This window comes from Amphiprion ocellaris, chromosome 12, assembly GCF_022539595.1.
Source record: "Amphiprion ocellaris isolate individual 3 ecotype Okinawa chromosome 12, ASM2253959v1, whole genome shotgun sequence".
Lineage (NCBI taxonomy): Eukaryota > Metazoa > Chordata > Actinopteri > Pomacentridae > Amphiprion > Amphiprion ocellaris.
The window spans coordinates 22163985-22191236 of NC_072777.1; the positions used below are offsets into that span (position 1 = coordinate 22163985).

At 38.3% G+C, this 27252-nt stretch overlaps 1 protein-coding gene across 5 annotated transcripts in view; it reads left to right on the forward strand.

Moving 5' to 3' along the window:
• The window catches only part of cnih3 (cornichon family AMPA receptor auxiliary protein 3), a 102568-nt gene extending 77638 nt beyond the window's left edge, over positions 1-24930 (forward strand). Inside the window, exons 4-8 of one of the 5 annotated variants that reach the window (XR_008603537.1) lie at positions 5906-6017; positions 13586-13733; positions 14374-14429; positions 15685-15741; positions 23236-24930. Coding sequence is in view for 4 of the 5 variants with exons in the window: in XM_055015996.1 (XP_054871971.1) it covers positions 5906-6017; positions 13586-13733; positions 14374-14401 (288 nt within the window). In the remaining variant the exon portion in view is untranslated. Of the gene's footprint in view, positions 1-5905; positions 6019-13585; positions 13734-14373; positions 14430-15684 lie in introns of all 5 variants that reach the window. The other 4 variants (XM_055015996.1, XM_055015994.1, XM_023287233.3 and 1 more) reach the window with 4 other exon arrangements.
• Positions 24931-27252: the final 2322 nt, after the last annotated feature.

Below are 27252 nucleotides of genomic sequence, written 5' to 3' on the forward strand. Positions count from 1 at the left end.
GCAGTGTGAGGCAGCCTTCCCAAGTTCAGCATTTACCCGAGGGATAACTAGACTTAAACAGTTCTGAGATCTGCCCCGCTGAGCAGTGATTTTAAATTAGAAAAGGAGGCGAGTTACACTGAGGCGGCTTTCACAGGAGACCTTTATAAATAAAAGTGACAGAAAGTCGTTTTCTTTGTGTTACCAGTGAGAATGGGCCAACTTTTTCATTATGTGATGAATAGGAGATGTTGTTTGTTTTCAGCTTGTTTTAAGGTAAAATGACCAGCATAAGAATAAATATCTCCATGATCAACATGAGTAATAATTAGTATTTTGTTTTGTCATTCAGTCCAAGTGTTAGATTATAGAGAGATGTCTGCAAAGTTTGAAGGCAAATAGTAACTAGACACAAATTCTGTTGAAGAGTAGCCAAATGCATACACAAGTAAGCCATCTGCCAGAAATGGATATCCCAAAAATATCTGCGTTTTAGGATGTTTAAGTTTAGTGAGGTCTATATTAGACATATAATCATCATCTCCTGGTATTTAAGAAACCTCACTATGCTATTTGTTGTACAGAAACAGAAATCATGATAGCATTGTATGTAAATGTCAGATTTCTGATCTGCGTTCAGGTGCACCATCAGCTGGAGTTACACCGTAGTTAGTCGGCTGAAAATAAACACGAGGACAACCAATGTGATGGTAGTTACTGAAATGAAATTCTGAAATCAGAGAACATTATCTTTCATATTCCATTAAAAATGATCAGATGGAGAAGCTAAATCTGGCAGTCTGGTAAATAAAGCAGCGAGTAAGCAGCCAGGAGCCACAGTGGGTTTATCCTCAATTGATTTCCATTCAGTTTCTTTGCAGAAATAAGTGGCTGAGAAGATGATCAGAAGTGAGGACACACTGTTCTAGTCACATTAATCAGGTTTGTCATGTTGCATGTAAGCATCATATCCTTAATAGGAAAAAACAATGAATAAATGAAATTAGGAGAAATAATTAAATCTAATTTTATTACATTAATGATTACCTTTTTTTAAATGGGATAAAACCAGCAATATTTGTTGCCAGAACAGCTTCAGAAAACATTGGCTTTATTTTCTACAAGCTTCTGGAACTCTACAGCTGGGATGAAACAACACACTACAAAAAGATATTTCTTCATGTGGTGTTTTAATGATCGTGTTGCAGATCAAGATTGGGCCAAAAGCTCCTATAGGTGCTAACTGAGTTTAGATCTGGAGGCTGCAAAGGCTGTAGCACATTATTCACAAATTTAAATACAAAACAAACCATTCAGTGACCATAAAGATAAAAGTGATCACTCAGAATAACTTTGTACTCATTTGCATTCAGCAAATCAGCTGCATTCAAGTGGATCCAAACCATGCTAGCAATTTGCCCCTACAGCATTCCAGAACCACCAGAACTCCTTACTGCAGGGATGAAGGGTCCAAGTTTTTCTTTTAATTTGCCACCTGTCTGTGTTTACGCACATAGCCTCTTAAATAGTTAACTACTTGCCTCCTCAAAGATGGTTTGTAATTTAAAATATTTGCTTTCTTTTCATGGAATTCAGTTTTTGTAATGGTTGAGCTGCTCTTTGTCTGTCCAGATTTAGCTGTTATATCCATCCAACTGCTCCATACATGAACAAGAGGGACATTTGGGCTCCAAATGCTGGACTTTTCTGAACAGAATAATTGAAGTTAGAAAGTAGGAGCAGATGACAGGATTGCACACCTTTTGGGAGACATAAAGACTAGTTGCAGATTTTCGGATTCAGCTTCTTCACAGGATAGACTTGTTTTGACACTTCTTATTACTATATCGACACACTTGTTTCTTTATTCTTCACTCTCAGATAGCTATCCTTTACAATCACTAAAATAAGGTTTGCCAGTTAGCCCTGTGCAATTTGTGATGAGTGTCACCTAGAAACACTGATAAAAGTAACCAGAGTAGAAACTGTCAAGTCAGTCAACTAAATCCTCAAGAAATCAACATTTAAAAAAACAAATATTGGTTTGTTATACAGTCTCACAACCCTGTAAATCAAGTTTGTGCAAATTTACCTCTGTTTATCTTTAAGAGAACCCAAAATCTATCGAACTTGCTTTTTAAACCTGATATTCTTAGAAAAAAAGATAATTTTATTCGGTGTGTCGGTGTTTGAAAAGTGACCGAACCATGAAGATGTGGTTATTTAGAGAGATTATTACTAATTACCAAAGCTTTTGTTACCTCTGAGGACTTCACCTGTTATTTTCACTTTCACAACTTGTAGAACACTTTCTTAAACTGAGTTTTGTTGTTTGCTGCAATGATTTCCAACGATGACCTTGATATTTTTGATGCAGCACACCGCAGATTTTTACACTGTCTAGTCTTTATTTTGGTTCTTTATAGCGGTTGGTAATTATTTCTTGGAAATCACAGATAAAGTCTGTTAAGTCACAGTTTTTACATTTCAGTTGGTACCATTTTGCCAACACTAAGCAGCACTGCGTGGAAGGAACCATTGAGGTGAAGAGTCGACCCAAGAGCCAGACTCACATCCAAAAAACTGAGAATTTAAATTTTGTCCTTAGTTTGCTGAGCCACTGGTGCACCATGCACAATCCAATATTTTTGCATGAATGATGCATGAGGTAACACTGTGTTCAATGTGGGTGAGGAGCAAAGGAAGAACAGAAGAAGGGATGGAAAAGAGAGACACTGAGCAACCAAAAATGGGACAATGAGGAATTAGAAGTTACAGCATTTATAGGCAGTTCTATAAGGTTTGGGATGAGGAGTCTTTTCCTTCTTGATTCATGTGGAATGGACTATGGGTTTCATGTCACAAGATTAATTTGCAAGTCTGGAGCTTTAAACTCTTTTCTGTCAAATGCACAAAGGTTAGATTTGACTCTATATGACTGTATAACTCAAAAAAGATTTAGACATTATTTAGACTATAGGTGGATATTAACTATGTTGCTACAGTTCTCTGACATAAAAAAATGTTAGATGCAAGAGTGACTGCAGAATATATTAAAAAATACAAATTATATTTTATGTCCATTTCACAGTAGTTGGGGAGATTTCCTTATTTTGATTGGTTCGCTGTATGCATATCTCAACAACTTTACATCTAAATTACCTCAAACTTGGCGAGTGTATTTCTGCAAGCCCAAGAAACTGCACTGTCAAGTTAGAAATCATCTGTGGTCACTTGTGGTACCTTTTCAGAGTTCTCAGTGGACCTTTACCGGCTGTGGGTGGAGCCTCAGTTGCCCCTGTTGCCAGGCAACATTATCAAACACAAGAGCATGATGTCATATTAAAAGCAAGATGCTAGATGGAATCTCAGTTTCTGTCCAAGTCATTGTTTGTGTAGAGTTAAATGGATCACAGCCGTACTTGTAAAAGGTTTATAGAGTGTGTTTAGGCTACAGGGGACAGCTGAGAAAAAAGTCCTGGAAATCAGTGAGGAAACTGTATTTTCCATCATAATGGAAAATATCACCTTTATCATACCATATGTTTTTACACAGTTGCAGCATTTTCAATGACAATGAGCAGCCAAAATTTCCAATGATTTTGCGCTTTTCATTTTTTGTATCTGACTAAATTGAAGAAAAACAAATGTATCTAGAGTTTCCCTATCTGTACTACTGCTCTCAAATCGTTAAGCAAGACAGAAAAGAAAGCAACACATATCTCAACTACATATAGACACATCTACTATACAATATACAGTTTAAATATTATAAACATACTAGTGTATGTTACTGAAATTACTGCATAAATGAGTGAGTCCTTCAGAATCTTTGTACATTATTCCAGATCTTCTTGTACAGTAGGTAAAGTATAAGCACATTAATGTGTCACTTTATATCAGAGTAGTATTAACATAGTATGTAAAGCTGTACTAATATATTTTTGTATTAACAATGAAGCAAATGACTGAGAATAATGTGGAAAATGTCACTCATAGAGATAAACAAAACAGTGCAGCTTTTAATTAATTTGGTTTATTGCTTTTTTAAGAGTGACTTTGCACATTCAATTTTAAATTGCATTTAGAGTTCTAACATATCTTACTCTAAATCTTTGGGGGTTTTTTTACCCAGTCGTTTTTAGGCACTTGTGTATATGTCTTGTGTTTATGTTTTAAAATAGCATTTTTCTTTCATGTGTAATGTGTTTACCTCATTTTACTTCTATGAAAAAAAGTCAGTTATTTGGTTCTAATGTCAGTTATGCAGCGATATTTCACCAACGTTTGGGAACGTTAGCTACATTTGCATCCATGTGTATCACACCACACCAAGCCATGACAGACGCACCTGCAAGTGCTTTGAATCTGCAATTTGTGTGGCTTCAAAATGTGACTTGAATATGCAGGGTGGTCAAATCAGAACCAGACACAATGTTCCGGTACAAGTTACCAGATGTTGATCCTCCCATTCAAGTCATCCCACAATCTTTTGACAAATGTAACAACAGTGTAGTCACTTGTCATTGCATCATTTTAGGTTATCCAAAATAAAAACCTCATTTTCAGTTAAGAAAACATAGTAAACACACTCAAGCTGGGGTAGGCAATAGTTGTTGTTTTTTTGTTTGGTTGTTTGTTGGGGTTTTTTTGGTATAACCACACAAAAATTTTACAATAGCCCTTCAACGTTGTGTAGTTAAAGTGATTTTAGAGGAAACTTGACTTCTCTACTCTTGGCTCTGTTTTCAGTCTTTACAAAAGTTATTTCAAGACATGAGACTCTGGCCAAAAAAAGGTTGTTTTTACTTACTTTTTTTTTACTTTACTAGTAGGATGTGGCAGTGCAGTTTGTTAAAAAGAGTGCAGAGTTAGAATTCTGTGTGAAGCTACATGAATGTTGAGCTTTTTGTGTGTTTAAAGCATGTGCATATGGCCATACTCATCTTGGCAAGAAATTCTCAGGGCATAAAAGGGAGAATGAAACGTTAGGAGAGGTTTTTATTATTATTATTATTATTATTAATCTTTGCCTTTTCCAGATTTCTGTCCACAAAAGTTTTAGGTTCTAAGTGAACCCAAGAAGTGCTTGCTTTAGGAGACATTGATGTCCTTCACGATGATTCTGCCTAATGCATTTTTACGTTCTAACAGGAAGTACTTGCAAGTGGAGACATTTGTTCTCCTTCAAAGTGGTTTTCAGTTGGCCGTAAATCTAAACCTTCTTTTGCAACATGTTGTCCAGTTTTATGTTAGCCAAAATGATAGCAGGCATAATAAAGTCAAACTTTCTGTTATGGATTATTCTAAAACTCTACCAATATGAGCTACTTTTCTCTTCCCTCAACTTTTCATTTCGGAGAACAACAGCGAATGTTGCAGTTTAAAGAGGTTGGTGTATGTGAAGGGTCAGTGGCAAGATCTCTCTCAAATATTCTCACCTTTACTGTTTGTCAGAAGGTTGTGTTGCTTCCTGTATTCAGAAAGCCAAGCCCTCCAGTTATTATGTTACCGATGGAGCCCTGCCATCAGTGTGCGCAGTCCATTGTGAAGCTAAGCTTCCCATAATCTGGACGGGGGCATTTAGCCATTTGGAATGCATGCAGATAGACAGATTTGCAGTGGTTAAATATAGGCTAGGCTACAGATTTGAATGGTAATGATGATGCTTGAGGTGTTTTCCTGCACTTGTGGGCATTAAAATGATAATGTAGCATCTGCTAACCAACTGCCCTTTACTTTAGTTTAATATAGTCATTGTTCATTCATTCAGTTCTTGTGTTAAAGCAAATACAACTCCAGCAATGTCTGCATTTAGTAACAGTGATGGCCAGTAATGCAGGAAGGAAGTAGATGGAGAAAGACACGAGCTGCTGACGTTAAGGTTCTTAATAATCTGACACTGCTGTCTCTCTTTGTCATGCAGTTGGTGCTGCCAGAATACTCCATCCATGGACTGTTCTGCATCATGTTCCTGTGTGCACAGGAGTGGCTGACTGTGGGCCTCAACATCCCTCTGCTCTTCTACAACACATGGAGGTAACTATTCAATCCAATCACACCTTGTTTATGTGTAAGTGGGTTGAGTGTGCGCTCTAAAATGCATGTCCTCATTTCTTGTTTGGCGTCTTGTTGATTGAGATCCTGGCATATGGATTAAAAGATGAGGTTAGTAATAGTCTGCATTTTTATTATTGTTAGCAAATCTGATTTTTTAAAAAAAGGTCCAAACCCATGATTTCCTCCTTCTAACATTTACTGTACATGTTGTCAAAGCCTGCTCTCTTATTTCTTTAGGCACATAAAAGGCAAGGAGCTAATCCTGCTGCTGTAAATTCTAACAAGACCGACATACATATGTATAACTCTTCAGCTGGAAATAGTACCAAACAGATGTGTTGTTTTCTGTTGTTTTAGCCAACTGCCCACAAACTGCAGTGATCGGCTCTTCTAGGAAATTTCTAAGCCTGTTTTTAAAACTAGCCATACTGTCACTTGATAGACAGACATTAGAATCTCGCCTCAGACATCACACATTTGCCTTTGGTAATGCTGCCTAGCAACAGGGCCTCAACTCACAGGGGCTCCACCAAAGGTATAGACCCCATAAAGATCCGACAAAAGGCCACAAATCCTTCAATTTTCGACTGCGCTTCCTCGACTCGACAACAAAACATCCACCAAGTTTAAAGCAGATCAGATGTATGGTTGTCAAGATATGCAAAGAGCAGACTCTAACACACACACACACACACGCACACACATACAGACACATATTTTGAGATTCCTGGAATTATACTTAGACAAGACAAAATAACTAGGTTTTTTATCTCTGAAAAAGTTATTATTGTGATTTTTGTAATAAAGACAATATCTCACAAACAGAAATGCTCTTTAAAGCTCTTTGATGTTAGTACATCAATGCTATTTTCAGTATTTTTTTAGTGTTAAAGAATACTATATTTAAAAATATCATCCTTTACTTATTCAACTCTAGAATCTTCTTCCTCTCTGCCTGTATACACCCCAACACAGTTCACAAATGAGATCTGTAAGAAGCGAAACCCAAGTCCTATTTTCTATTAACTCAGATCTTATCATCTGGACCACTGTAGCAAAAGGGAAATATTCAGAGATGCTTTGATATCAGCTTGCAATATTAAAAAGGAAGGGGACAGATGACATCACTCCCTCAGCCTCATTCACCATCTTCAATGGAAATTCTGCCTGAGGGAAGGTCACAAAGAATTGAGGAACTGACCAACACTGCATCTGATGACAGTATGGAACACAGGCCCTATAATTTAAGATTACAGATAGGGTTGGTGTTATATCTATGTCGTATTAATCACTGATAGTCAATGCATATGTCTTTGTTTTCTTCTGGAAAACAGTCATGTGATAGCAGGGTGACTAGTCAGGGAACAAATGTAGTAGCAGTGAGGCTTGGTCAGAAAGCATCTCCAAAAGTTTAAGTTTCTGCATCTCCAGAATAATAGCAACCCCAGAGGTTCCAAACTGCTCAGGTTCATAAGCATTTCCAAAAACCTCAATGTTAGAGAGCATAGAACACCTAAGAGGTTACAAATACATTTCAGCATTTATATAAACAATTTCATTTTTTCCTGACATTCAGAAAGGTGATAAATCTACTTTATGTTTATTCATAATGTGTCATGGTGGTGTACCAAGCGTTCCTAATCGGTTTTAACACCATTAATATACATAGGAGGAGTTAAATATTAGCAACACTTTACAGTGTAACGCAGCCTAGTACACCAAAGCCACCATCAACTAGAACACAGAATTATCAGCCTATTGAGAATTAAACATGCAGAAGCCTTGTGAAAGTAGAATTTGTGGCAGAGCTGATGTATTTGATTGCATCTGTATGCATAGATGTTCCTAATAAAGTACTTAAAGAGCCTTAAACAGCTGGCCACTCTAATCTAAACAAACGTTACTGATGGGACTAAATGGTGCATTTGTTTAGGACTATTTTCAGCTGTGGATTAATACATATTTGGTGCACTGATGAAGAGTTATTGTAGCAGGATGGTTGTGTCAAAATAAGCTGTAGTGTGTGTGTTTGTGGTAGTGAAGGAACATGTCATCTAGTGAAACGGTGTGGCTTACTGATGTGTTTTGAATAGTTTTTTGGCAGCTATGGGCCAGAGAAGTGAGACGCATCAGGCATCGAAACAGCAATACTTGGGAGAAGGAAACATTTTATTGTTGGTTTATGGAATTTGTCTGCAATGAAAAAAAGGATGATTAGGGGATTTATTATTCAGGAGCACTGCAGAAAAAGTGACAGAAGAGATAAGCTGCTTTGGTTTTTATTCAAAGCTTGCATGTCTAGAGTCTCCTGCTGACCTTACTGCACATCCTGATGTATTTCTGAGGACATGCGAAGCTCTGACGGAAATTCATGGTTAAAGCAAGTATATCAGTGTTCTAACACTTCTCGAATCTCTGAAAGGCAGCGTCTGAAAAATGGGTCACCACTCAGTGATCTTCAGATTTCCTTTTCTTTTTTTTTTTGGTCTGTTGTTGTCTTTGTTGCTGTTTCCTCCCTGCTGGTCGCTGGGTTAGATGTGGACTGCTGGCAGCCTGATTGGTTCAAGCTCATGTGCTCAGCTGGTTGAAGTTAGAGACGAAGAGGGGAGGAGAGGAAGAGGAGAGAAAAACATCTCGCTGTCTCATTAACTCGAGACTGTGCCAGATGCCCACCGGCTACAGATGCTGCAGCTGAGAGATGAGAGGACAAGGAAAGGGAGAGAGTGTAAGACAGAGACAGAGGAGGCTGGAAAACGAAGCAGGGAGTAGAAGGAGGCAGGAGGGAAAGTCAGTGAGTGATGGCTGGGAGATCTAATATTGACAAGGTGATTCAGAGGAGAGCTGGAGAGGGAGGGTTGCTCTCTGTGCATGTGTGTCGGTGAGCGCAAACCTTCTCCATGTCCATGTGATGCTGTGCAGAGTTTACAGATGTTGATGGGAAGTCTGCTTTAAGATGCAAGACTGACAACTCTGCTGGAAAAATTCACACCAAGGCAGCTGAGTTTGAACAATTTGTCAGTGTCAGCAAAAAGGACCAACCAGGCAGGCTTTGACCTGCTCATTACGGACTCATTAGGGGTTCATCGCAATGGTTTTTGAAGTTCTTCACAAACCTCAGGCGAATGAAGACATTTAGGGTTAGCTTACCCAAATGAAACCTATTTTTCCCTACGTCTAATATTTTTGCCAGCTTTGTTTAGATTTTATTCAGGCCCAGTGATGAGGACGATGAGACTCAAGATGAATTCATGTATCCCATTTCCATATTTCTGCAAGTATGTACATGATATTAATTTCTTCATCTTCCAAAGTCTGCAAGGATCCATATTGACCCTTCTACAGGTGTCTGAATGCAGCCCAAAATTTGTTGCCGAATGCATTGCAAGCACTTCGATATTGCATGCACCAGGAAACTTGATGTCTCTTCATAAATCCACTTCAGATCAAAACAATATTCCTTAGCCTAACTGCAGAACTTGCACAATACTCACCAGGTTTTAAAGTTTCCTGCAGTGTCAAGTAGTCTACAGGAGGATGTCAGTACATCTATGGGTACACTGTAAACAAGAACTGCTAGCAGCTTATTATGCAGATTTTGTCAACAAATGTCAACAAGTTTAGATTTAAAAAATAAAATAAAATAAAATAGCACTGCCACCTCACGGTTTTGTCCCTGACTGTTGTCTTGCTTGACATTTGATAGTTAGTATGCAGTAGTGACGGACAGGACTTGTTATGGGGATGGGTAGAGGTGACAGCTAAGAGCCAGATTCAGTCCAGAAACTTGAGAAATACAGTTTGGCCCTGAGTTTGCTGAAATACTGGTGCACCCTGCAAGATCCAGTGTTTTTGTGTGAATTTTATACAGTATTATGTGAATAGTAAAAGAATGAAGAAGAAATATTGGAATGAGCTATAGACAAGGGGTAATGGAAAAAGAGGTGGAAATGGGAAAATAGGTATTTAGCTAGTGGTGCCAATTTGTCCAAATGTCAGGAAAAGCTGTTTATTCAGGTGACATCACACAGTCACTGATGTGAGCTGCAAATATGTGTTAAATAATCCTTACGAGCACAGCTCAATCTGATGACTAAGCAGTAAAATACATTATTTATGATATGGTATATACAGTATGTTAGAGTATAAACAGTGTAGGCAGAGCACCATGAACACACTAACACAAAGATGTGGACACAATATTATATGGATAATCTAAATCTGCGGGTAGAAATAAATAGTGATATGAGCAGTAGAAACACTGCAAATAGTACAGGCAGTATGAACAGCATGATGCAGTTTATCCATAGTATGAACAGTACAAACACTACAAACAGTGAGTATAGGTTGAGATTGGAGATACATGCAGTTTATACGCAGTATGAAGTCCAGGATGAGCATGGATGGAGAGGTTGTTCCTTCCTGACTGTCAGAGCTAAACAAATCTGTGAATGCTGATGACAACAGTCTTAATATGTTGTCTGTCCAGTGTTTTTAGGTTTCAGCTAGTCTTCATGAGCTTCAGATGTTGGAGTTAGAGTACCTGGAAGAGGTTGTTCTGGGATGCCTCAACATGGTTCTTGAAAAATTTGAGACCTCTGAAGCTTGTATCAGCTGTTGCTTTGGTGCAATGCCAAGTCTGATGCTTCCACTGACCCTCAGACATGAAGGAGAAACAGTCAGACCTCTATTACATAAAGTCTGCAGTGAGGTAGCTGACACCAGGTCCATCCAAGGGGTATTTCCTTGTGTGTTTTAAAAACACAAGTTTTTGCCAGAATAAAATCTCACAATATGTGAATGCGGGGGTGTAGAGGGAAATTCCAAGGAAGGCTGGCCAATGTGCAGCTACAGTGACTTAAAATGCTTTGGTTGCCAGCTGAATCCTTAACAAAGTGTGCGTGTGTGTGTTTTGAGAGATTTCTATATATTCAACATTCTCTACATGTGTGTCAAATGATGTTTTCTTCTTGTTTTGTCTGTGACTTTTGCTGAGGGTAATATATGATGTCAATGTTTGCCTTTCATTAATAATGACATTTTTATTGTCCAATTGTATGTAGTAGATTTTAAGCTATTGACTAACCTCGTTTACCTCCTCATCAGCCATCTGTGCATGTATTTTTTGTAGAAGTACATGGGATCTATACTCAGCGACTCATTGCAAAGCCCTTGTGTGATACGCAAAATACATCAAGATGCATTTTCAAGTACATCGTTGAATATTTCATACATGCATGAGACATCTATGGAGCAGCAGAAATGTAAATTAGTGAATGTACATTGGAATTCATTTGTGACTACAAAACGTGCAGGAATTTCCCAGTTGTAAGCGACCAGTGTGCATGAATTAGCATACCATATGGACATGCATAAACCATCTGTTAGTCTGGGTGATGACCAGACAGACCACATGCATAATGATGGCAACTTATTGGTTGGACTTCATTACCCATCAGACTCTGCAAACCACAATTAGAGACAATCCAACAGTCCTAATGCAGCTGGTCTATAATGCATTCATGTACAGTAATTCATGTTGGAGAATCTTGTTCTTTTGTATCAGCTCTGGGGTCTGTTATAGGCAAATATCTCCCTACAAAACCAGCAGCAAGGTAATTGTGTATCAGTTCAGAGAGCTTTCTCCTCGAAGCGGCAGCAGCAATTCCCACTTCATGTCTCATTTCCCGTGTGGCATATCTTCCATGTCATAATTCGAACCACCCCGCTGAAACAGGTCTCACCGGAACATAAGAGCTCCAGGAAACATCACTACAATTCCCTAGCCCCACTTTTCTATTAATCGCTGCAAGGTTTCGTATTTTGGTGATGTTGCACTTCTCCATTTTACACAGCTTTAAGAAAGACAGTTATTTGTTTTCACAAATATTGAGCTAAAAGCTCAGAAACAAGACATGCAGATTGTGGGGTAGAATTTCTCTTCTGCTTGGGAATCAGTCAGCAAATGATGAATAGTTGTAATGTGAAACTGAAGAACATTTTTTATTGGAAATTCATTGTGAAGTTTTATTAAAAATCCCTTTTATATGCTGCAGTTGGAGTTGTAATTCACACACTGAGATGAGTGGATTTAGAGACTGAATAACCCCAGCGCTGATACCTCATAGAACTACATAACAGACCTGGGTGAATATATATTTGAATATTTATTCAAATATTGGATCATATTTTGTTTATCTTGTTGGAAAGTTCAGTGTCCTGCACAACAAGATAAGTCAAATTTATCTGGATATTTCTTTAAGTGACTTTTTGCTAAGCCTTGCCTCCCTTTCAGGCATAGTACATGCATATTTTTACAGCAATTAAAGTGACAAATGTTTCAGTAGTATTTTTTTGGAACAATGTATGCCCTTGTTTTCAACCAGAAATAGAATCAGGTATCTCATATCAAGCATACAGACAGCAGGCAAAATTACCCCTAAAGCTGCTGTATGTAGAAAAACAGCAAAGTGAAATCTGAAAGTCTGAGTTCTGTTCCAACCAAACCATAAAACTGTTTTTTTTTTGTGCCATATATCTTGAAAGTGTCATATTCAGTATTTTACCTTTTTCACCCTAATTTCCTGGAGGCCGTAGATGTTCATCCACTGCAAACACAAAAAAGCTGCAAGGGTACCAGAAAAAATAAGTTTTAAAAAAAACTGAAACATAACAGTTTAAAAAAATATTTGCCATTCTTCAGCCCTTCATATATATATTTTCCCTTCAAGAAAAAGCACATATTTGTAAAATAGTGCTGATTTAAACGCAGTGAAATTATTCTAATTTTATAGTCAACGCTGTAAAAGAATAAATTACCATTTCTGAAAGCACAGACTTTTAATGTGGACATTCTTTACAGTTGTTTAACAATTCAAACATAGTTTTAACTGTTTTAAAGCATTGATTTAAGTGCCAGGGTAGTTAAGCGGTTTAATTACATTGTTTTATTCTATTCTAATACAACTTTGCTTAGCTGCTAATTCCACAAATGCACTCTTGAACGGGTGATCCAGAGGTAATATATGATTTACTTGAACAAAATAATTGACTCTGAGGATGTTGCCAGCATTACTTTATGCTAAAGAGTGGATCTGTCACACTTGAACTAGTTTGTTGCTCCAAATTATAGCATAGTTAGTTATGATCCTTGTCTTTGTAATTGTAAATTTTATAAGCTAGCAAGCACGGAAACATTTTATGTCAGTGAAGATGAAGTAGGTTTAATCAAGTCCTTTAACTCTTTCTAAACACCTCATTTCAAACTGTCCAACTCTGAAGCTTAGCCGGCCAGCTAATGACTGCTAAACCATGAACCATCACTGTTCAGGGGATCAGGTTTATCAAAAGGTCCACGTTCAACTACTATTTCACCCACGTCTTCTGCATGATGGTGTCCCGTCAAACTCATCATACCATCTTTCTCCATGCTATCTTCTTCCCCATTTCCTCCCATCATCTCCCCCCGCCTACCTCCCCTGTCCCCTCCCTTCCCCCCGGGGGTCTGGAACGGGTCAACTACCCGTGGTGTGGTCTTTGCCCCCCTGTGGCAGGTACTTCCATTCCCCAACGGACACTAAGGAGCTGCTCTACGACCCTGCATCCGTGATGAACGGCGACACGCTCAAGTTCTGCCGGAAGGAGGCCTGGTGCAAGCTGTCCTTCTTCGTCCTTTCCTTCTTCTACTATCTCTACTGGTGAGCGCAGGGCAGGCGGTGTTGGTAGAAAATTGGATTACATGTAAAGAGATTACATTAATCTGATTGCAGCAGTGTTTAAAAACACATTGAACTAAGGCTTAAAAAAATAAACCAGTTTTGGACAGAAAATGGTTCGATTGGTCACATATTCAATCACAACCCTACTTTTCTCACTGCCTCGTGTAACCTTTGGTTTGATTTTCCAGCTCTGATGAAGTAATGTGAGTGCAAATCACTGAATAAAGTAACCATTTCTCTGGCAATCACATGCATGTTCTCAGTTTGTCAGGCTAGTAATGTTTAGCTGTAGGCCCGCCACTGCTAATGCATGTGATGTTACGAGAACTTGATTCTTTACTTCATTGACAAGCACCACCTTAACATGCAGGTGGATTGCAGACGGATGAAACTGCTGCACATTGGTTAAAATCTTCGTCATTCTGTGTTGTTTTTTGCTGGTAGTATTTTAAATTATCAGGTAAAGATATACCATGCGCATTGTGATATAATGTGTCTAACATTTCCTGATGTTTTTGTTTTATTTGCTTTTTTTTGCTAAAACTTTTCCTGGTCGCTGTCTAAATGCTGTTATTAATCACTCCGGATTCTTGTTCCATGTGTCATGTGGGTGCTGCAGTGTGTGGAACCTGGAAATATCCCTCTAATAGGTCTTATCAATGGAAACACTTAAAGGTACAATCCTTACATTTTTTAATGTTATTCTGTGGTAGCAATTTGAGGCAGAATAGCTTCATACAGGAGAAACTTTTAACCATATGGCCACTTCAGTGTTTGATAAGGTTTCTTGATCTTGACAAGTTTTCCAGATCTGTTTATTAATGCAGGACTGTTGTGGTTATATGGATTTTAAAGTTGTTGGGTTTTTTAAGACTAGTTGTTAGTAGCTCAGAAGAGGATTTTTTTTTCATGACAATGCTAAAAGGATTGCAACTTTAACATGGAGTTGTTCTTGTATGTGTGTGATAATGTTGTGATTGAACATTGCTTTAAGGTTCCTGGAGAAAAATGCTGTTTGTGTGTCTTTGCAGGTTGTAGATAGTTTGTTAATTGCAATGTTGATCACAACAATATCACACAGGTAGAAAAGCAACATCATGAGCAAGTGTTGGACTTAAGCTGTTACACAAAATCCTGCTGTCTGTTGTTGGCTAGAAGTTACTTTTTAAAAACTTAGTCTGGTATCATAGAACAATATTAACATACATCAGGGAGATATGTCATTCAGTGTTCTTTTTGGAGACCTTATAAGTTATTTAAAAGTATTTTGTTATTATGATGCCATGTAATTATAAATCAACTGAAATACTCGTTTTCTGACTGCAGAACGTGTTACAAACCTGATTCTATCAGAAACAAACATGTCAGACTTAAAAGGCTCTGCAATGATGAGGTTTTTACACTGATAGCAGCAGTGCTCTTTAAAATATCTTTTAGATATCACAAAAGATGATGTGATGATAGAATGCTCCCTCCTGGCATGGTACAGTGGCAGAAATTTGGAGAAAAAAAAGGAAGACAATAAAGCTAAAGTCATATATATCTCATTCATTTTCATACCAGTGCCTACATCAATCAGTAGCTGGAGTCGCATGTTGTATAAGGGACGTCATTAACTAAAATATGCATACTTTTTTTTATTGTAGTCTTTGCTTTTGCATTCCTGATGTTTTTCTTTTTAATAGGATATGACATACTCTTTATAAGAACTTTAATTAAATGGTCAATAGAAGTGCCAAAACATTAAAAACTAGATCTTATGATCATAAGCTATGAGGTGTATATTCTTTCATATATGTCTGAGAAGCAGTAAAAGCACGTTCTAGCGTCTTCGCCTTGAACACTGGGTGTCTATAGCTGTAAACTGAGCATTCATTTTGACCTTAACTCATCTTGCTTCTCCATCTCACTCCATCCCGTCCTGCTCTAGCTCATTTTGGACTGACCTGCTGTTTTTGAGACCACTGACAGCAGCAGCAGCAGTGAGGTATTTTATAGTATAAGGTGAAGGTTGTATTCACTTTTAATTCCACCAAGTTCAGGATCCCAATCCCAAGCAATGACTGAATTAGGTTGCAGAGAAATGGCATATTATATCATCAAAACTGGAATTTGATTGAAGGCATTTTGCCATTCAGCCAAAATTCAAACTGTTGTAAGGAATAGCCCAAATAATAGCATGCATTTGAATAAACAACTAACACTCACTGGCCCAAATACAAGTGAAAATCCTGCCTTGCTGTTTTAAATGACATTGGCCCATCTCTGAATCAAATTTTCAAACCTTAATGCACAATGGTTCACAATTCAAACAGTACAAACGATTATAAGATACCAGCGCTACTATTAGTAATCCAGCGGAGGGGTGTGTCTACACTGACACATTCTGCACATGTATGCTAGAAAACATGACTTTAACCACCCAATAGCAACTAAAAGAGCTGCTTTGCTTAACAGTTTAAAAATGCATACAACAGCTTAACAAGAACAAGACAGTCTACAGTACAATACGTTTCAGAAGAAAAATGTTCTGCTAATCAGCCAAATGTGGAAACGCCTGCATTCATTTCGTGCAGCACATTTTGGGAAACTTAGAATGCATTGCATTTACTAGAGAAATCTGAATTTAGAGGATTTAACTCTTAACAATGACATCCACATTTCATAATTGTAAGAAGAAAATGTAATCATATTTCCAGGATAATGTTAAATAGAATGCGGTTCAAGAATTGACAGCAGTATTGCCAGATTTTGGGCTACTTTTTAACTAGAATTTTATCATTATTGTAGATGTAATTGCCAAAAAACCTTGATAAACCCACTTTGAAATCACAGAAACCGACACTTCAGAACTTGCCTAAGAATCATGAGGCTTTTTTTTTTTACATTTCTTCAATGTAAAAGTTGTCTGTCACATGAAATAGAACATAACAAAGAGAGACTTTTAAGAGCTAATTTGGTGGAATTGATTTACGAAAATGTGAAACAATGTGAGCCTAAAAAAATGCTGTAGCCCACAGTGTAACATTAGCCATCGTGTTTATTTTCAAGTTTAAGTGCTGTCTTAAACAGTATTCATAATTATAAAATAAGGCCTCAAAAGTTGTTTCAGTGTATAATTTTTTATAACCCATAACCCTTGTAGAACTCGACTAAAATCTGTTCCTGAACTGTTGCTATCAACTAGTACAACATAGCAAGTCTTGAAATGTAACCATAACCCACTGAAAGGATGACCCAAGCTGCATAAAATCACACTTTAGTTTACTGAAAGACTTGTTTTCTTGATATAGATCCAGATAATCACTTTAAGAAGTGAACTCCAATTGCATGCAGCTACAGTGATGTTCAGCATAGCAGCTTGTTTTGGTGAACACGGTTGAATTGGAAGTGAAGCAGCCTGAAACCTGCCGTGTGGAACTTGTCTGTTTTCTTGACCCTTCTTTACCCACCGCTCTCCAAAACCAAACGCCCTCACCTGCATCTGTGACCTAAAGATCCCTCACGCACTCACAATAAATCTTACCGACACACAAACACACTCTCACTGAGACAAACCCCCGTGTGCTGCATACACATAATGAAATCGTGCATGCCCTCGCAGACACAGATGAACCCGGCTCCACCTGGGCAACGGGTGATTCAGAATCCTTTTGGGTTTGCTCTGTGGAGCTTATCTGGTGCAGATGATCCACTGCAATTACTCTGTACATCGTGATTTTTGTCCATCTGGGCACAGCAGGAGGACAGACGTACAGGCTCAGAGGGCATGGACGAGGTTTAGATCTTTCTGAAATGGCTTCATCTGTGGCTTCATCGTCTCTTTAGTGAGATAAATCAGTGAAACCTGCAATAGTGCATTATAATAACAGCTAATAAACCTTTCAAAATTCAAGACAACCCGATTCTGCATCAGCCCCAGGTGAGCTCTGTGCTATCTCACCCTCCTCAGCTGCACTTTCTCCTGACACTGGATGATTATAAAGCTCCTCCTGACTAACAGACTCCCTCTTGGAGTGTAAGCTTTGATCTCTACCCTTCGACCGCTCACCTTCTTTCTTCCCTCTTTCCTCTTGTCACTGCTGTCACAGGATGCTGTGTGGATTGTGGTGCTCCCCAGTAACCAACACCTTCTCTCCCTTTGTAAGATGAATATAGGTTTTCTGTGTTTGCTCGGCTTGTGGTCCTTAGCATGTCTTTTCCTTCACACTCAAGGTTAACATGGGCTCATTAAGAGGACAGATGTTAAATATATAAATGACATAAAATGTTTCATCACACAGCGAATGGCCTCACCTTAAATTACCACATAAATCCTTAATGAGAACATACACTGTGCATAAACATAATTAAAGTCTGCATATTTCCAGCATCATCTGTGGTTCTGAGCTGAGCAACTGAGCCAGAAACTCCATTTGGGATTATACTGGTGCAGCTACTGGGCTAATATCCATAGCCAGAAGCAAACCTGTTCACTCACTATTTTCTCTTATATTACATTGTTCAATGAAGTGTATGTTTCATTGGACCGGGTACGATTTGAAATGTTTGCCGCTGTGATGCCTTTGTATTTGGTAGGAAACATATGTTAAAAATGGCTACTGAAAAGTAGCACTACAGGGCAGATATTGTACGACTGGATTTCAGTTTGGTTAATTTCGTTCCACTAAGTTCTCCGAAATATATGAACTTACGTGATATATGGTATGTCTCTTACCTCTGATACTAACCATTGGAGCATATCCGCAGCAGGGGGTATGCCATAGATAAACCCATTTTAAGAAGTTCACCTTTAGGTAGCCCTTTTATGATGCAACAATTCTGTGGTAGAGATTCAATTAGCTTTAGGTATGTGGTCAAGTTTATGGAAAGGGTAATTATTTGGGTTAAAATAAGTACTTACGAAGATTAGATTACCTTCATTGTCATAGTTACAATAATAAACACACTATTTAGATTATGGAACGAACTTGGGTATAAGAAACGTTGGTGTTTTGTGATCTCCCCATGTTAAAGTGCAATATTTCAGTATTACAAGTGTCATTACTTTTAGCCAGAACATCACAACCGCTCAACTGAACAAGTTCAAACTTGACACTGCACTTGTTTGGGTCTTCAGCAGCTCACTCGCCAAGTTTTACGTAGATTGTGTATATAGTTTTGGAGATAGTTAAAGAACAGACAGACACACAGACAGATTTCCTCATTTATTGTGCAACTGAAAGCTGGGCTCATGTTGCAGCAAACTCTAACTCAGTGGCAACATTATACTACAGATTTCTTGGAGAAATTCACCTCTCTTCAAACATGTTATGACTTTTAATAAGATGTTTTCTAAAAACACTTTGTTGACAAAATTTAGTCATTATATCAGGTAGCGCCATCACCCCTGTCCTCTCAACCACAGCATGACTGATATCCACTGCAACTCATAAGTACAAGATCGTTTCCTGTAATTAGAGTAACTGATCTAGTGTTTAGAAGATAGTAAGTTACAATTTAGCAAAAGGTCTCGAGAAGATTTTTATTTTACAAATGCAGGCACTTTTGCACTGTATGCGTCTTCCGAGTTGTACAGTCCTGGTGTCAAACCAAAGTAAGCTGCTTAAAAATACAGATTCACTGACTTACGATCTTTCCCTGATTCTGGTTTTTCAGCTTTCAATTTTATATTTACTGCTTTCTGGCAGGAACAAGCAGTGACTTTCAGATTTTTGCCTATGAAAATTTAAAAACTAGTCATATACATATTTGTGACCAAAATTTCATATTCAGTCCTGTTAATCTAATTTTCAGTTCATCGCTACATTTTGTCGAGATGGTAGAAGAATGTAGTTTTGTATCATATATGCCAAAAAATATTTTTAAGTGTGAAAAGCCTAAATTAAACTGATTCAGTATTAGATTCAAATTAAATGAACTGCAGAATGGATGTAAAAGTGTAATCCATGCATTTCAAGCTCGTATTGTGCCGAGGCTATGGCACTGTGTTCCATGGCAATTACAAAACAGGTATCGAGAGGTGGATTAGTCTTTTCCTATGTGTGTTTCACCTCACACATTACATGCCAGGCTGAACTGCGCTCTAATTAGAGTTACAATAATTGGACATTCTCTCCTTAGCACACGTTGTTCCTGTTTAATTTGAGGTGTCATGTGAGGAGCATTTGCACAGAACTAATCCGCCTCATATTTTCTCTGTTGATCATGCAACTTAATTGGACATTTATAATGCAAATCCACTTCTATTAACTTGGAACTTGTGAGAGAAACCCCCAAACCCAGCAAGAATTTTGCTAATGCAGAGATTCTATTATTATTATTATTCCTCTTGTCTGTGTATAAACCTTAAAAATGCAAGAAAATGAAGCAGAAGTGGTTTTTTTTGTCTTGACAAAAACTCAAGACAAAATGATAAATAATCCTGGATATTTAACAGGCTAAACAGTGATATCAGCTTTTCTATTCTCATGCAGCTCCAAATCTGTGAGGCTTCCTCATGAATCGAGTCATATTTTAGCATATATTATGTTCAGTTAGTGTCTAATTAGTCTGTAAAAGTGAAGGAGCTGTAATTTAAAGAGATACAAGTCAATCTAGCAATTAATGAAGGCAGTTCTCAGAGGGTTTAATGGGAGGAGGGCGAGTCCCTGAGGTTAAGCCAAGCAGTTCACTTCTGATCCGTCTCTTCCTGCCTCTCTCTCTGCAGCACATTTTCTGCCCTTCTCTGTGTCTGTCCATGGATATTCATGAGTCAACAGAGTGAACTTGCTGCCTTCTCACCAGCAGAGATTAACAGAGGTGTGAGGAGCTGACAGAGGCCTGTGGGATGAACACAAACGTTGGGAGTTGTTAGTTACTGTCAGTGAGGTGCTGATCTGTTCTTGTCAAGTCACAGCTCAGCGAGACAAGTGTCGAATCCCCAATCTGTGATTTGTTCTGTCGCTGTTGTTGTGTCACACGGTCCTTCATTATTCTCCTTTTTTTCCCAGGTGAACAACACAGGCTCTATGATCAAATACTTCTGTAATACTTCATGTTCACCGCAGTGCGACAGAAGATCGTCAGTGTCAGTGGTCGACGTATAGAAATCACACTGCCACTTTGCTGCAACTGTGTGTTTGACAGCTTGTTTTGCACATGCTCATTGCATTACATGATGCTCATCAGCTTTTGCTTTTTATGTTGCATCCAGTGGCAACTTTTCTGCAGACTTTTAGGAAATAATATTTGAAAAAAGCAAAACAAACATGCCAGGAAGGATTGTTGTTTTTACATGTTTAGGTCATAGTAAAAACCTAATAATGTAAAAATTTTGATATTTAATGGAGAAAATTGTTACAAAAAGGAGTTACAGAATGGTAGCATGTGTCAATTACAGGACTTGAACAGGTCTGTGGTCAAATATGAATGTGTTTTTGTTCCGCCTTTAACCCAGATGAGTTATTATTCTAGTTACAGATATATTTCTTTTCACGTATTAGGAATTCCCTGCCTTTAACAGCTTACCTATGTAATATAAGAAAACTGAGACATTCCCTAATAAACTTAAATAGGATACATTTTAATACCACATAATCCATTCAAAGGTACTAGGATATTCTCTCAAATGTATGTGCATTATTTATATTTGTAATTAATGATTCAGGAATAATTTCAGCTTATTTCAGTCTCTCATCATTGTGGCTCTATGGGTCCTGCTAATTTTACACTCCATTAGAGACTTGGGTGATATAGGAGTTGCACAAAACAGCATGTGAATAGTATATATCAGGGCGACTAGCTCGAGCTCCTTGCTGTTTTCCAAGAACATATTTTTGTTCGACCAAAGGTAAAAATATCAGCCGCCAGTTTGCTAATTGCATTAGGAACAACTTCTGGCCCAACTAATCCCTCTGCATTAGGTCAGTAGGCATGTTTATCTACAAACACTGTGAGGCAGATAGTAGCAGGTACAATTCTGTCCATTTTCTGTAAAACACACAAGGCTGCAATAGTTATCAAATCACTCTCCTCTATAGACATGTGGCAGTTTGCTGAGACCGGTATCAGCGGGTTCCAGTCTTAACTTTTCCTCCTCAGTTGGCAGCAGAATGGTAAATGTTAAATGGATTTGCACTTATGGGCACCTTTTAACCTTAGCTAGGTTCTACAAAGCAGCTTGCAATGTGTTTCCGCACACCAGTGGAGGTTTGCCAACCACTAGAAGCAGCTTGAGGTTCAGTGAATTACCCAACCTTTTGATTCGGAGACAACCTGTTCTTACAACTGAGCCACTGCTGCAGGAACACCATCAGTTTCCAGCTGTTTTTCAGTATGTCCTGTTTTTTTTTCCTCTGCCCCCAACCACTGAGTATGACCTTCCATCTGATTTAACTCCTTATCTGTAGATTCAAGTTCTAATAAATACAGCCAGCCATCAAAACTGAAATGCACAGAGTGAGTAAGGTTTGTAGGCAGATATCCCTGGATGGAGATCCCTAATGCTTTTGGCAAAATGGCTGTTACAGGTGGCTAATTTTAGACTCATAAACAAACATTTAAAATGATTACCATTTTTTTAAAAAAATCAAAATTTCTAGAAAGCGACAGGGAACTCGTGCTAGTCGGTAAAAGTTGAACATCATTTACAGTTGCCTCATTTATATAATAGGAATTAAAACAAACCAGATGAGTCTCACTGTGACTCTTTGGATGAATAAATATTACATTGACACGTTTTGAACAACCATATTCAGGTACTTCCTGTTTGATATCATATTGTTACCAAAACACATTAAATACCAATACATTCAGACTAGTCAGCAACTATACAAGTCATGACCAGCACTGTGCACTACAGCTGATCTGACGGCACTGGTTGGCTACACTGTAGATAAAGTCTTTCTTTGAGTTCCAGCTCTCTCAGTCCTTCATGTTCTACGTTATATTCTAAAACTACTCAGACCCTTGTTTAAATGCAAAGTAAATCTACATCACTCCACTTCTTGTGTGGACTGAAAGTTAAATTAAATATTAATTGAAGAAGTCAGAGCACTTTCTTGTTGTTTCCAAACACTTAAGGTCTACGGTGCGAACCTCTGCACACGGACTTGATGCATAATTCGGCCTTTTTGAAAAACACAGCATAAGTGTGAATAATTCAGATTATGATGGAGAAGCATTAAAGAAAGAGTGCAAGCAAAAGTTTGCTGTCAGAAGATAAATAGGCCCACTTCTGCATCTCAAACAGACAGACTCCCCCATTAGATGTGCAGGCAGCAGAGACTGCAGTATCGAGATGAATCACCGGGAAAACTGACTATGGATCAGTGAGATCAATGGACAAAGACACCTGAAGGCTTTATCTGAAAGAGGAAATTAGTAGGCCATTAGTCGATTTGAACTATTGTGTGATTTTCACTTTCTTGTCCATCTGTGCAATCAGAAAAGTGTTGCCTCACTTTTGTATTTAATGTTTCTTCTTCTTCTTGTGTTTCAGTATGATCTACTCCTTGGTTACCTCATAACAACTGATTTATCAGCAAACCGGGGAGAACTAGAAACGCCTCTGGATACATTTTGTACCACAGACTGCCAGTGTAGAAATATAAGACAAGAATTTTTAAAGTAAAGAAGTTGTTTTTTTGTTGTTTTTTTTTTTTTTTTGCTGTGAAGCCAAACAATGAACTAAACTGGGGGTGGAAGCTTCTTTTCTGCTTCGTTCCCCTGCAAGAAGAAGGGACATATTTTATCATCGACTGTATATAAGAACTGAAGACTAAATCTACTGTTTACAGTTTGAGTAAGACCCGAATTTAATCACTGCCTGGCCAACGTTTGTACCACACACACACACACACACGCACGCACACACACACATCCACAGCCTCCTCTGTAGTGCTGCTGCTCCTGCCGTACGGTAACGGTGGCGTCCGGCAGCCGGGAGGATGAAGAGCACAGTAGCGTTTGCACAGTTTGTCTCAGGCACAGCGTGGTGAAGCACTGTCACAGCACAGCACAGCTACACCGAACCCACCCAGCCACTCCACGATGCCTCACCAACCGTAGCTTCACCGGTGAGTCCGGAGGGATAGATGGACAAGTGGACAGACGGATCACACTGTACAGAAAAGAGAAACCGAGCTCCGGGAGGGAAAAGCGAAGAGTTTCTCGACATCCCCCCACCCCTCCTCCCCAAAAACACACACACACACACAGTCCATGCTTTGTGGGATTTTCTTTCTAACATTATGTGAATGACTTTTGTGACCTGTGCATTTTGGTGTATTCTTTAAAACAAAAGGCATTTCTAATTGATCTACAGCAAAAGCTGTTCTATACAGCAAATGCCTTCTCAGTGTTGTCCTAGTGTTGTTCTATCGTGGGAAAATTTTCTAAAAACTCCAACAAAAAACCTGTCCAAGTTTTTATAGTAGAGGAGCACACATTCTTTGCACAAATAGTGTCTTTTATCTTGCACAATATTCGCAATATTTGGCTATATTATATATTAGAGATACTTTATGACGGTCTAGCCACAGAGGTGAAGGTCTTCCAGTATATAAAGAACTTACCCAGCCCTGTTGGAGGATTGGGGGGGAACAATGTGAATCTTTTCTAGCTCTCTTTACATCAAGGACCAAAACGTTGTCTTTTCACTATTTAAATGAATTTATTTATGTCTATCTGTGAGATACTGATGGCTCGCTTCCATGCTTTATCTTGAACATTCTTTTCCGACGAAACCACACCAGGAGTGAGGAGTAAACAAAGCAGGAGTTGGGGAAGGTGCCTCGCATCAACCTGTTCCTCCTTGATTTGAATTAAAGCAACTGTAGCAAATGCTATCAGAGCAAGTCTAAGAAGATGATTCCCAGAGAGAAAGTTACAGATTATCATCCCTGCAGCTGGGGTGAATTCATACTCTTCAGCAGAGCAGGTGCTTGAACCTGCATCTTCCATGTGTAGCACAGTTTTCTAAGCGCTGGGCCACTCTTCAAACCTTCACCACCGTCATCAGCACTCAGTGAGCTTCAGTTGATAAGCCGTAGCTCCAGGAGCAGATAGGAATACCCAGTTCTTGTTGTTTTCTCTTATTCTAACTTGAGCATTTTCTATCCTTGCTGTGTATGTATGTGACCAACCAAGTTGAATTTAGATATTGTTTATGAAATAAAGTATTTTAAAATCTAAAGACTTTCTGTGTCATCCTGTTTTACATGTTTTGATATTTTCTAATGCAGGGCTGTTGTTGGCACAGCTGTCTCACAGAACCTACTGATCGCTTCAGTTCTCTTTGTGTGTTCTTCCTGTGCCTGCGTGGGTTTTCTCCGGGTGCCTTCTCCCACAGTTCAAAGACATGTGTGGCAGGAGAACTGGTGATTCTACGTTGGATGTAGGTGTGAGACTGTGAGTGTGTGGTTGTTTGTCTCTGTGTGTTAGCTCTATGATGGACTGGCCACCTGTCCAGGCCACAACGTGCTCCTTGGCCATTTTCAGCTGATAGACTCCACCTTCTTGCAACCATCCCAAACTTTGTTCAAACCCAATGGTACCCCTTTGTATGACTCGTTCTTACTTCTTGCAGCTTAAGCTAACCAACTCACATGCAATGCTGCTCCAACACTGTTAAACAATACTGCAAAAATGGCTAATTGTAATGGTGAAGTAATTCAGACGGACGGACGGACAGATAGATAGATAGATAGATAGATAGATAGATAGATAGAAAGATAGATAGATAGATAGATAGATAGATAGATAGATAGATAGATAGATAGATAGATAGATAGATAGATAGATAGATAGATAGATCCTTTATTTATCCTGCATTGGGTAAATTTGTAGTGTTATAACAGCAAAGACAGAAAAAACAGTAAAAAGAGCAGCACACACTGCCACAGTCCATAGCTATAGATACTTTCTCCTCTAAGAGAAGAAATATAAATGTTTCTAGTATTAAATAGAGAAAAATAAAAAAGAATATGACCACGTTATTGCGCATATCAGATTATTGCACTCTATGTAGTGCCCACATTGTGTTTGTCCTATTCACATTATTATTGCACATATACATGTTTGTGAAATGTGACATTTGACATCCATACATAAACTGACTTTCGTTGTTTTTGAACATTACATGCCCTTTGTGAGTTGAACAAAATATGAAAAAAGACCACCTTTTTTTCCTTCCTTTCTCCAGAGATTCAAAAGTGTGTCTCTACATGAGCCATTCAAGTTTGCAACATGTTGTGATGTCACATCAAATTAAGAATGAATTGAACGAATGAATTCAAAAGTGTGTCTTTGAACAAGACACTTTGGTTTGCAGCCTTTTGTGATGTTACAGCAGGACAATCTCCACCCCCAGCCGGGTCCTTCTCCTCTGGAATTCTCTCTACCACCTACTGGTTGACATACTAAATCTTTTTCTAGCATACCATATAGCATGGTAGAATGGGTATTGAAACAAAAATGTGTGTCTGTAGTCCTCTTCCTGAAGTTGGCCTTAGCAGCAGAAACTCAGATTTAAAGCTACAAACCATGAACCTTAGAACAAGGCTAAAACTAGTGTCATCATAGGCATTGTAAAATTAACAAAGTGCAGCAATTTGAGCTAAAACTTTAAATACACATTTTGGGAACATGAAAGACTTAAACTAACTTGTCAAAAAAATATATAACAAGAAATATTATTATAAATAAAATAATTTAGTATATATCTTCAAAGTCTCTCCAGGCATTAATTTAACAGCTAAAAAATGATCTGTGTGTATCAATAAAGTTTTATACCATGAAAATTATCCATTTCTGTCTGAAAATGGCTCAGATGTAACTCTATAGTGCTGCCTCCTCTAAGGTGTGCAGATCTACATGATCCTTGCTGTAGCTCAAGCACACCAGCTTACCTGTGACTCAAACACCATAAAACTAGTCCATTCTAGAAAATGCCAAGTTGTAATATTGGAGTTAATCAGCCATACAAATCAAACCCAGAAACCAATTCTGAAGAAGAGCAAAGACATGAAACGTCTCCTTCTGCAAGCTGAAGGAATTGGTTCTTTAGGTTTGTTACATATGAAGCTCTGGCGGCCTGAATCCGTGTTTCTGAGACTGTCATTAGTACAGTCAACATGCAAAGTGGAAATGATCATCTGTGGCATTGACTACTTATTTTGCTCATGATCTGTCTTTCAGCATACAGAAACACCATATGGACAAATTTCCAAGGCTGAAAACTTGATTTACACCAGACAGGGTCTATAAATGAAACAATTTTGGCAATCATTGGCTGTTTCTAAAAATGTTGCCACACAGTTTTGGAGATTAATACTGAATCCAGCCTAAACACTGACAACTGTTTACTGCTGAATACAAGTATATTTGGCATAATTTCATCATACAGCATTTGAGTTTATCTTGTCGGTTTTTTAGTTGGAATATGTACAAAAGACACTGAAATTTGATGTTTTTGCACAGTGCTGCCCTGGTACTTAACTGACTGCTGCTGGTAAGA